The sequence below is a fragment of the Emys orbicularis genome, chromosome 1 (assembly GCF_028017835.1).
Source record: "Emys orbicularis isolate rEmyOrb1 chromosome 1, rEmyOrb1.hap1, whole genome shotgun sequence".
In the NCBI taxonomy this organism is placed as follows: Eukaryota; Metazoa; Chordata; order Testudines; family Emydidae; genus Emys; species Emys orbicularis.
This window is the reverse complement of record NC_088683.1, coordinates 232,983,517-232,996,039: the sequence shown is the minus strand read 5'-3', so window position 1 is coordinate 232,996,039 and position 12,523 is coordinate 232,983,517. Positions and strand designations below refer to the sequence as shown.

The following is a 12,523-nucleotide window of genomic DNA, read 5'->3' as shown; positions in this document are numbered from 1 at the left end:
GTACCCCGGAATGATTGTGTCCCATTGATTGCTCTCAGTCCACCAGGTTTCTGTGATGCCTATTATATCTATATCCTCCTTTATCACAAGGCACTCTAGTTCACCCATCTTATTATTTAGACTTCTGGCATTTGTGTACAAGCACTTTAAAAACTTGTCCCTGTTTATTAGCCTGCCTTTTTCTGATGTGCCAGATTCTTTTTTATGTGGCTGTTTATCATCTGATCCGGCCCTTACATTATACTTTTCAGTCCTCTGCTCCTGACTATAACCTGGAGATTCTCTATCATCAGACTCTCCCCTAAGAGAAGTCTGTGTCCGATCCACACGCTCCTCTGCAGCAGTCGGCTTTCCCCCATCTCCTAGTTTAAAAACTGCTCTACAACCTTTTTAATGTTTAGTGCCAGCAGTCTGGTTCCACTTTGGTTTAGGTGGAGCCCATCTCTCCTGTATAGGCTCCCCCCATCCCAGAAGTTTCCCCAGTTCCTAATGAACGTGAACCCCTCCTCTCTACACCATCGTCTCATCCACGCATTGAGACTCTGAAGCTCTGCCTGCCTACCTGGCCCTGCGCGTGGAACTGGGAGCATTTCTGAAAATGCCACCATAGAGGTCCTGGATTTCAGTCTCTTCCCTAGCAGCCTAAATTTGGCTTCCAGGACATCTCTCCTACCCTTCCCTATGTCATTGGTACCTACATGTACCACGACCACCGGCTCCTCCCCAGCACTACACATAAGTCTATCTAGATGCCTCGAGAGATCCGCAACCTTCGCACCAGGCAGGCAAGTCACACACCTTCCCTTGTTCCTCCCTGTGATGAGGTTCCCCCACCATTCATGGCACCTCCTCCTGGCCATCCTGGGGATTAGCTCTGCCAGATGCTGCACCCTCCTCAGCAGACTCTCTACCCATCTTCTCAGTCTGTAGCCTCTCACGCTCTTGGAGTGGCAGCCCTCTTGTGCCCATGGCTTGGCCCTCCAGCAGGTCTCTAAGGCTCTCCTCTTCCAGGGAAATCAGTCCCTCTGGACCAGCTGCCCAGCAGATGTTGTCAACACCTGGTGCCACTACCCAGTGGCTGGTAGAACCCAAGCCTGCCCTCTACACTGGGTTCCAGCCCAGGGAACCTATAACTTGTAGCCAAGGCATGTACTATCCTTGGAGCTGTTTCCCTGGGCCTCTTCCTACATACTTGGCTCCCCTCTCTTTGGGTTTGCCAGCCCACTCTCCGTTCTCTCAGGGATCAGAGTGGTAGCCATGTTAGTCTGTATCAGCAAAAACAATCAGGAGTCCTTGTGGCACCTTAGAGACCAACACATTTATTTGGGCATAAGCTTTCGTGGGCTAGAACCCACTTCATCAGATGCATGGAGTGGAAAATACAGGAGCAGGTATAAATACATGAAAGGAGTTGCCTTACCAAGTGTAAGGTCAGTCTAACAAGACAATTCAATTAACAGCAGGATACCAAGGGAGGAAAAATAACTTTTGAAGTAACAGTAGGGGGAAATTAGGATGGCGGAAATTAGGTTTAGGTTTTGTAATGACCCAACCACTCCCTGTCTTTATTCAGGTATGTTCATGGCTGTGAATTTGGCAGGGCCCTAACTATGGTGCTACAACTGGCACCTCAATATTGGGCAGATCGGAAGAGGAAAAGTATCTGTGTCAACACCTGCCAGCCGTCACAAAACTTTGAGTAGTCATCTTATCTCTAATAGGGGTCTGTCCTAGGGAAACCCCACCTGGAGCACCCTCCCACAGTAGGCCATGGCACAACAGGCATACCTGCCTCAGTTTCCCTTCTTCAGAGTCACCAGTAACTCCACTGGAAGCTTTCTTGATTCACTAATACATGCTTTGGGGCCAGTTGATTACTAAAACATAGTTCAAATCATCCCTAACATAGAAGTCCCAATCATTGTCCATTTCTCAAACTCAGTGTATGTTGTTCTTAAAATCCCATATCCTCTAGTCCATCAATATAGCACATCTCTCAAACCAGCATCTTCCACCACACCAGGGCTCTTCTTCAGTCCTCTTCTACCCATTTACTCAGACAGTCACCCCAGGCTTTCTGCTCTGTGCATTGCAATCCACTCTTCCTAGTGGGAATCCCCACAGCCTCTCTGGTGGGAATTCATTCTCACCAGGGGAGCTTCCTTACTCCCCTGTCCCTCAGCCCTCTCCATTCCTCTGGCTCCAGCTTTACATCATGGAGATGTCAGTAGATAAGCCCCGCTGCTGCTCCCCTGCCTTCAGCCTTTCCCAGGAACCTTCTACAGGGACCTCCCGCAGTCTCCTGATCTCTGGCAGCACTAAAGTGCCCTTTCCTGAGTTCCTTCAAGGACGTGCCCCCTCTGCATTCCAGATGCCCCCTCTTAAAACCCAGTTAGGAAATAGCTGAGGAATCACAGGTGCACTGACCTCTTCCTCCTTAAAGGGCCAGTGCCACCCTGTGACAGAGTCCTATACATTCATCTTGCTGTTCACCTGTAATCCTTCTGGATAAGGTTCCTATATACAGGAGTGTTCTGCACAGCCATTTGTGGAAGTGTAAATTGTGGTGACTTATTAGATGATATCTTGTAGGTGGATAGCCTTTAAAAAAAAAAACCACTAAAACAGGCCGCGCTACTCAAAATCATGATTGACTGCTCCCTGCTGATATTCTGTTTTAGGCTTTGGATAATAGATACTGTGCTGCCACTGAGGAGTCTTAAGATAAGATGATGCAAAGGATGGAACCAGGCATCAAAGAGCACAGCTGCTCCTTTGAACAGCCCCTGTTCCTGTTGTAGGAATTTGTTATCTGGGATGCTACAGTTGACACCATTTTCTGCTTATTCATTCCAGACTAAATGCTAGAGTACCTGGGGACCTAAAATATACAAAGGCAGAAAAGGACAGCAATCCTGAAAGGCTAGTATTTTTCCAAGGCTCAGGCACTGGCTTCCAAATCACTCACTTATTCACCATTTTGTAAATACGTCACTGTATTGATGGCAGCCTCAAATGATGAAGAACCTGTTACAGAAATGAAGGCTACAATCACCAGGAGAAAATGATTAGACATAGGACTTTAACATAATTTAGAGGAGAATGTTGTAGGGATTTCAACTGAGAGATAAAGAAAAACAAATGGAAAATGTTTGAAACCTCATGATCCCTACCCAAGTGCAGTTTAAAATGTTAAATAGGCAAGTTTTTGAAATGTCAGTATCCTCTAAAACAGGGTCTTGATTAAAGACAAGAGCTTTGGAAACCCAAATCCATAGCTGGAATTGATTCTGGGGGACCTGAAGATACTGACATAAGTACTATATTTCAACCACTATAATCAGAATAGTGGTCAGATTTTCTAAACCTCATATAAAAATTGACCCAATATTAATAGAAAAATGTTACAAGATTCTTGAGGGCAGAAGTAGGAGACAGGGTATGGGCCGGTTGTTACTAACATTACTTGATGTATAGGAAAAGAGGGGATTTACAGGCTGAATTCATTCATTGTCATAGTTCCCAGGCCACAAGGGGCCATTGTGGTCATCTAGTCTGACTTCCTGTATAACACAGGCCATAGAACTTCTCCAAAATAATTCCTAGACATATCTTTTAGTAAAACATCTAATTGTGATTTAAAAATTGCCAGTGATGGAGAATCCACCATGGCCCTTGGTAAATTGTTTCTAATGTTAATTATCCCCACTGTTAAAAATATATCCCTTATTTCCAGTTTGAATTAGTCTAGCTTCAGCTTCCAGACACTGGATCATATTATACCTTTTTCTGCTAATTGAAAAACACATTATCAAATATTTGTTCCTCATGTCAGCAGTGTTTTCTAATTTTTCCCCACCCATGTGCAGAATGAATTTTGTTATGTGCACCAATATGGAGGTGATGTGTGACTCATCACCTCCATATTGGTGCACATAACAAAATTTATGTGGTGGGGTGGGGCCAAGGGGTTTGGAGTGTTGGAGGGGGCTCAGGGCTGGGGCAGAGGGTTGGAGTGCAGAGGGGTGAGGGCTCTGTCTGGGGGTGTGGGCTCAGGGCTGGGGATGAGGGGCTCAGGGCTGGGGCAGAGGGTTGGGGTGCAGGGGGGTGAGGGCTCTGGGGTGGGGTTGGGGATGCGGCAGGTTGGTGGGGGTATGGTGAGGAGCTCTCTTTCCCTGCAGCAGCACCTGGGCTGGGAGGGGAGAGAGGCACCTCTCCCCGCTGTGGCAGGTCCAGGCCAGGCTGGGCAGGGCCGCCCAGAGGGGGTGTGTGCAAGTGGGGCAATTAGCCCCAGGCCCTGGGTCCCTGCCCCCACAAGAATGTTGGAGGCTCCCCCGCCCCCGCCTTCCCCCATCCCCCGGCGCCTCAGTGCGCCGCGTCCAGGAGCGGCCCTGGACAGTGCTGCAGTGGTGGGGCAGGGCCTGAGGTCCTCCTGCTCGGAGCCGCGTGGTAAGGGGGCGGGGCTGCGAGCTCCGGCAGGTCTAGAGGCAGGAGCTCCTTGATGTGGCTTGCTGAGGCTCTGGGAGAGGGGGAAGGTGGGAGTAAGCAGCATGGTAAGCCCCTCTGAGCTGGGCACCCCCCCGACCCCATCCCCCCACAGCCCTGACCCCCAGCTCCGAGCCCAGCCCCTCTGAGCCAGGCACCCCCCCCGACCCCATCCCCCCCACAGCCCTGACCCCCAGCTCCGAGCTCAGTCCCTCTGAGCTGGGCACCCGCCGACCCAGAGCCCAGCTCCCCACCCAGCTCTGGGCAACAGTAGCGCCACCCCCAGGCAGCGACAGCCCATTGGCACCAACCATCACCCTTACCCAGTGACAGCCCATTATGTAATTGCAAATGTATACCTACCATTAAAGCATTGCGTTTTTAAATAGTGTATTTTGTGTATTTTCAAATTAAAAATTAATTTTTGAATGTATTTCACTGGTTATTTTTTACATTTCCAAATACATGTTACTGTAGTATTGCAACTCTTTTTTATGGAAGGGCCCCCAGAAATTGCTTTGCCCCAGGCCCCCTGAATCCTCTGGGTGGCCCTGAGGCTGGGTCGGGGCCAGGGGAGGGGCACCTGTCCCCTGGCCGCGGCAGATTCGGCGCTGGACTCGATCAGGGCCAGGGGAGGGGCACTGTGGCAGGCCCGGGCCTTGGGGAGAGACATCTCTCCCCTCCGCAGCCCTGAGTGCCTGTGCGGGGCTTAATAGGCAGCTGCGCGGCCGTGCAGCTTAGAGGGAACTTAGCATGTCTGTACTTACAGACTGTAATTAAGTCACCCCTTAACCTTCTCTTTGTGAAGCTAAATATATTGAGCTCCTTTAGTCTATCACTATAAGGCATGTTTTCTAATCCTTTAATCATTCTCGTGGCTCTTCTCCGAATCCTCTCCAATTTATCAACATCCTTCTTGAATAGTGGGCACCAGAACTGGACACAGTATTCCAGAACTGGTTGTACTAGTATCAACTTTGGAAGTAAAATAACCACTCTATTCCTACTCAAGTTTCCTCTGTTTATGCATCCAAGATTTGCATTAGCCCTTTTTGCCACAGCATTGCACTAGGAGCTCATGGTCAACTGTTTATCAACCATCACCCTCAAATTTTTTCAGAGTCACTGCTTCCCAGGATAGAGTCCCCCATGCAGTATGTACAGTCCGCAATCTTTGTCCCTAGATGTAGCCATATTAAAACACATTGTTTGCTTGCAACCAGCATACCAAGTGATCCTGGTAGCTCTAAATCAGTGACCTGTCTTTTTCATTATTTACCACTCCCCCAGTTTGTGTCATCTGCCAACTTTATCAGTGATGATTTTATATTTTTGTCTAGGTCACTGAAAAATATTAAATAACACAGGCCAATTTAGAAATAAAGAGATAAGATTCAAAATGTGTAAGGTATTCATTTTTGTCATGTGAGAGCTGTACTATACAAACTAGGAGAAAATACATTTGTAGTAATAGAATAAGCTGGGACAGGACAGCAGGTTCTTTTTTGCTGACTCACCCTAATGCAAATATTAGGACCCTGCACAGAGGTACAAAGCTGTTTCAGCTGACTCGCTCTGACTCAGACTAAGTCCTATTAGCGCCAACCATGACTATAAAAGGGCTCGATCAAAGGAACCATGAGCATAGACGGAGAGGTCCTGCAGGGAGAAACTTTGGAAAAATACGGACGCTTGTTTTGTTGGTGCTTTTTAAGTTAACAATAAAAGCTAACTCCAGGAACAGAGAACATTTGTACCAGTACCAGTGGGAATGTATAAGTGTGTTAGGTGTAGGGAGGGAAAACCACCAACTTGAAGAGGCTTTAAACATGGAAGGATGATTAGTGCACACAGCTTTTCTACATGTTAACAATTACACATACATTTCCTGGGGTGTTCTTGCGGGAATGTGAAAACCTTAATTCTTGAAGATGGAAAGATGAGGTAGACTTCTGAACCTGAATGAAACCCCACCCAATTCTCATTTGTTATGAATGTTTTTTATGATATAGAGGGAGGTGGTGTTTGAGTCTGCTATTATTACAGTCCATATATTCCTAAGGAGACTGACTTTCAAACTGACCGTATGTCACACTGAATGGCTTTCCTGTTCCTTAACCTTTTCTGCTCAAAAAAGGTGCTTAACAGCACGATCTTCTCCTGCCAGACAAAGACTTCTGTTTTCTGGGATATGACTTTGATAGCTTAAATTAATTGATTTTAACCATTTCTTATGCACAGAGTTTGAGTGAGACATTCTCCCAGAATAAACCGAGACTTGTCTTTTTGAGGGTTGATTTTACCTAGTACTGTAATAAGACAGAGCTATACCAATTGTTGTTTTCCTTTCTTCTCTTCCCTTTCATTTTTCTCTTTCTCCCCTGTATTAATCTTCTTGCTCTGTTGATCCAAAAACAAATGATCCAGTGTTCTAAATATACAATTGAGTGTTACATTTGTTTCCAGAGTGCTTGAGGCTGCTCAAATATATGCAAACTGTGCTGAACGTTTTATACTTAAGGCTACAGGTTGACTGGGTATACCCTCTCCTCTCACACATGTTACAGCAGAGAATTGGGCACTTCATTTTCTGGAATGTAATTGTAATGTTTTAAATAAATACAAGGTTGCTTTATTTTCCTCCTCTCCCCGGCAAATGGAGGATGAAAAATTCAAAATAAAAATGCTGAAACTTTAATTTTTCTCATATATTTAGAGTTGGTCAAATTTGTACTGTCAGATGTGGAAGTTGTGTGCAGGTATAAGTATTGGTTAGCAAATTAGCTCTTTAATCTGAGATATCATCATCCTCTGTGTAAGAAAACAAATGCAAAAGATTGTAAAACATTAAATAAGATGAGACTTTGGTTCTTTCAGAGAGACTATCTCAAATATTCCTCCTATCCTGTAAGTGCAAGGTGCTTGGCTTGTGTAGGTTCTACAAAAGACACATTTTAATGATCCTTTCCTTTTTTTCATTCATTTTTTCCCCACAGTCACATGACACAGTCAGCCACATTTGAAGACCCTCGAATAGAGAGCTGCCAAATCACCCCTCCAGCCCCTCGTAAAGTGGAAATGAGGAGGGATCCTGTACTGGGATTCGGTTTTGTGGCTGGCAGTGAAAAACCTGTTGTTGTACGCTCCGTAACACCAGGTATGATTTTTCCCCTTGCCTGGCCCCAAAAGCAGGGCTTTGAGACTTACTAACTCCCTTTCTGTGCTGGCTGTATTGCTGGCAGCGAGATGGATGTGCTCAGATTTCCAGCATGACTGCATTGACTTTTAATGTTGTCTGCTAAGAGGTTTGATTTCTTTAGAATTGGCTTTTTAAATTTAATTTAATTTAATTTAATAATTTTGAACTTGTATTTACACTGACTGAGGCCCACTGGGACCAAATACCATGGCACATGCGAGTACTATTAATGCATTCCAGTAACCAAGTGAATCATGAATGCTAGATAGCATTCTGAGGGTATGTCTACACTGCAATTAAAATCCTGCAGCTGGCCCATGCCAGCTGCCCTGGGCTCAGGCTGCAGGGCTGTATAATTGCAGTATAGGCATTCGGGCTAAGGCTGGAGCTCGAGCTCTAGGACCCTATGAGGTGGGAATATCCCAGAGCTCGGGCTGCAGCGCAATTAAACAGCCCCGCTAGTCTGAGCCCCATTAGCCCAAGCCCTGCGAGCTTGAGTCAGCTGGCACAGGCCACCCACAGGTGTCTAACTGCAGTGTAGACGTACCCTAAATTCTGATATGCCTTTATAATGATGGAATGATGTCAGATTGGACTAGGGAGGTCTCAAGTGGGGTTCCACAGGGATCTGTTCTGGGTCTGGTGTCGTTTAACACCTTTATTAATTATCTAGATGTAGGTTGTAACGGTGTTGGGACTCACCACCACAGCGCCTCATGCTGGTGACTCCAGGAATTAGCTCCATCCAGTGGAGCACCCCCTCCTGGTGGTGTCCCATCCATCATCTCACCCTCAGTTGGCACATGGACCCGCGTTGCTCCCTACTTGCAGCGTCCTTTTCGAGCCACTGCCCTCCAGCAGTGCCCCTTAGTCCCTCCTCGCCCCCTTCCAGGGGGGATCAATCAGCTGTCTCTCTGCACCCCAGCCAATGTGGGCAACTGCACACCCAAAGTCACACCTTTCTTGGCAGGGGGTTGGTGCAGTCCAAGACTGCCACTCCCATCAGCCAGGTGTAAGGCAAGGGGGGACCCAGGCCCACCCATTACTCTGGGTCCCAACCCAGGGACCCTCTAGTGGCAGCCATCCTGCCCTCCTTCTCTCCACGTCCCTGGGCCGCTTCCCCTTCTGCCCCTCGCACCGGCTAGGCCCTTCCCCTCAGGGCCTGCAGTGTGGCAAACGCGAGGCTGGAGTTTCCTTCTGCTCCCCCGGGCCTGCCCAGCACTGTGCTCTGGGCAGCCTTTATATAGGGCTGAGCCTGGCCCTGATTGGCTGCCTCCAATCTGGGCCCTGATTGGCTCCCAATAAGCCCTTTTCTTATTGGCTGCTTGTCTGCACAGGCCTACTGGCCTGCTGCAACCTACATTCTCAGGGATTGGGGCAGTCCGCCCCACTACATAGGTATAGAGAGCATAATGATCAAGTTTGCAGATGATACAAAGCTAGGGGACAGTTGCCAATACTTTGGAGAATACAGCTAAAATTCAAAGGGAACTTGATAAATTGGAGGCTGGGCTATAGACAACAAAATGAAATTCAACAAAGACAAACGTACGGTCCTACACTTAAGGAAGAAAAACCAAATGCACAAATACAGAATGGGGGATAACTGGCTTGGCAGCAGCACTGCTGAGAAGGATCTGGGAGTTGTGGTGGATCATGCCCTCAACATGAGTCAGCAATCTGATGCTGTTGCAAAAAAAAGCAAATGCAACTTTATATTAACAGAAGTATAGCATGTAAGTCATGGGAGGTAATAGTACTTCCCTACTCGGCACTGGTTAGGCCTCAGCTGGAGTACTGTGTCCAATTTTGGTCACCAAAGGATGTAGAGCAGTGTTTTTCAGACTTCGAGTCGCAACCCAGTACTGGGTCGCAGCATGTCAGGCACTGGGTTGCTCTGGTCAGCAGCGTCGACCGGGACGTTAAAGTCCCGTCGGCAGTCCCAGCTAAGGCAGGCTAATGCCTACCTGTTTCGACACCATGCTGCGCCCTGGAAGCGGCCAGCAGCGGGTCCAGCTTCTAGGCAGGGGGCCACAGGCCTCCGCGCTGCTCCCACCCCGAGCACCAGCTCCGCACTCCCATTGGCCGGGAATGGGCCAATGGGAACTGGGGGAGGTGATGCCTGTGGGCAAGAGTCGTGTGAAGCCGCTTGCGGGACTCCGCCTAGCAGCCAGACCTGCTGCTGGCCGCTTCTGGGGCGCAGCGCGGTCTGTGGTGCCAAGATAGGCAGGAAGCCTGCCTCTGCACACTAGCTGTGCCACTGACCGGCAGCCGCTGGAGGTAAGCCCACGCCCCAATCCCCTGCCCCAGCCCTGAGCTCCCCCAAACCTGGAACCCCTTCCTGCACCCCAAACCCCTCATCCCTGGCCCCACCCCAGAGCCTGCACCCAGAGCCCTGACCCCCATCTGCAGTCCAACCCTCTGCCCCAGCCCAGAGCCCCCCCTCCCACACCCTGAACCCCTCATTCCCAGCCCCACCCCACAGCCCTCACCCCCGCACTCCAACCCTCTGCCCCAGCCCTGAGCCCCTACCACATCCCCAGCTCCATTGGGTCACGGGCATCAACAATTTTCTTCAACTGGGTCCCCAGAAAAAAGTTTGAAAACCACTGATGTAGAGAAACTGGAAAGCATCCAGCGGCAAGTGACAAAGATGATCAAAGGGATGGAATACAAACCGTATGAGCAAAGGGTGAAGGAACTGGGTATGTTTAGCTTGGAAAAGAAGAGATTAAGGGGGGGATATGATAGCAGTCTTCAAATACTTGAAAGCCTGCCATAAAAAAGATGGAGAAAAGTTGTTCTCTCTTGCCACAAAGGGCAGGACAAGAGGCAATGGGTTCAAACTACAGCATAGCTGATTTAGGTTAAATCTCAGGAAAAACTTCTTAACTGTAAGAACAGTAGGACAATGGAACAGACTGCCTCGAGAGGTAATGGAAGCTCCTTCACTGGAGGTTTTCAAAAGGAGGTTGGATAGCCATCTGTCTTGGATGATTTAGACCCAACAAATCCTGCATCTTGGCAAGGGGTTAGCTGACCCTTGCAGTCCCTTCTAACCCTAAAATTCTATGATTCTGTAAGGGCTTGTACTTTGGAATATTGTTTCTCATGGCTCTCGTTCCAAGCCCATAAATTTGTTAGCAGCAAAAAGCCAATATCATAGTTATTATTCTTAGCCATTACTATTGTTTTACTTTACTAGTTATATAATAATAATTAATGGTGATATCCCATCTCCTAGAACTGGAAGGGACCTTGAAAGGTCATTGAGTCCAGCGCCCTGCCTTCACTAGCAGGACCAAGTACTGATTTTGCCCCAGATCCCCAAGTGGCCCCTTCAAGGATTGAACTCACAACCCTAGGTTTAGCAGGCCAATGCTCAAACCACTGAGCTATCCCTCCCCCCAACTTCATTTAAAGAAATAATTTTATTCTATTTTTTTTCTATTCTGTATAGTTTCTTATACCACCCTCCTCACATAGTTTCTGAACCTCGTCCAGTAGTGCATTCAGTTATGTGACTAAACTGTGTTATATATGATTCTTTCTTCTCTCATCCACTCATCAGGGTGAGAACTGAGTGTTCAGCGTAGGGTTTTATTTTGGTAGGGATTTTGTTGTTGCTGGGGTTTGGTTTTTTGGTTTTTTTTATGGACAGTGCACTGTGTTTATATTAGAGAAGGCAAGATCAGAGAAATGCACCTTGCACTTGTCGGGGAAGGTGGTGAGGTTTGTGACAACCATTAGTTCCTGGGGGAGTTCGTTCCACAATCTCAGACTGGCCCCTGAGAAAGTTCTGTCTCCTATATAGAGGAGTTTTGCCTTTGTGATAGAAAGTTCATTGTGCCTGAGGAATGGAGTTGTTGATCATGGTCTTCATCCTGAAGCTTTAGGCAAACTTATAGACATGCTGGGCCCAGGCCATAGATTGCCTTGCAGACAAGGACAAAGACCTTGAACTTTCAATATTCTTTTGGAAGCCAGTGTAGAGAGCAGAAGACAAGCAAAACTGCCGGTAGAACATCTAAATGTTCTAGGGCTCCTGCCACTGCGGGGAGCCCCGGGCCCTTTAAATCCCCACCGGAGCTCCGGCAGCCGGGCTCCCGCGGTGATTTAAAGGGCCCGGAGCTCTGTGGCGGCCGGAGCCCCAGGCTCTTTAATTTGCCCCTGAGCCCCAGGGCTCCCAGCCACCTCTGTAGCTGGTAGCTCCGGTGTGATTTAAAGGCCCTAGGGCTCACAGCCTGAGTCCCAGGGCCTTTAAAGCTTGAAAGGCCCCGCCTCTTCCGGTTGAGGCCACACCCCCGCTCAGGACTCTGGTGTACTGGTAAGTCCTTTAAATTACTTTCACCCCTGTCTAAATGTGATTTGCCCAGGTGTGTGTGCAAATGGTGTTTGTACTGCTTGCAAATAAAGCAAATTATGCAGTTAGGATCTGCCCCCCCTGAAGTCCTGATTAATCTGAGACAGTTCTTTTTCCCTGAAATAGCTTTACTTAGTGTAACTCTCATATTTAAAGCCCAGTTGGGGAAGCATATTTATATTCAATCACCAAAGTAAGAGTGGGGACAAATACAGTGGAACCTGTGTGCATTTGTACATAGTGAAACTCCATTTATAGTGGATTCAAAAGTAAAATAAAACCTCCAAACCAAACAGATAGAAGCACAGCTTCAGCTTGTTGTTTGAATGAATTGTGTCAGGCAGTAAGAATTTTTTTCTTTTAAGATTTTCATCTTCATTTTTTGAAACCTGTTGTGCCTTAGGAGAGTACCAGGTAGGGTTAATGACCCAAATCTGAAGTCATTTGAGACAGATGTTCCCCAAAATAGATATATT

The 12,523-nt window shown here is 47.6% G+C and overlaps 1 protein-coding gene across 1 annotated transcript in view; it reads left to right on the top strand.

The window, feature by feature from the left end:
• Nucleotides 1–12,523, top strand: part of FRMPD4 (FERM and PDZ domain containing 4) — a 436,947-nt gene that overhangs the window by 329,699 nt on the left and 94,725 nt on the right. The window contains exon 4 of the mRNA XM_065415057.1: nt 7,482–7,642. Coding sequence (XP_065271129.1) covers nt 7,482–7,642 — 161 coding nt within the window. The remainder of the gene's footprint in view (nt 1–7,481; nt 7,643–12,523) is intronic.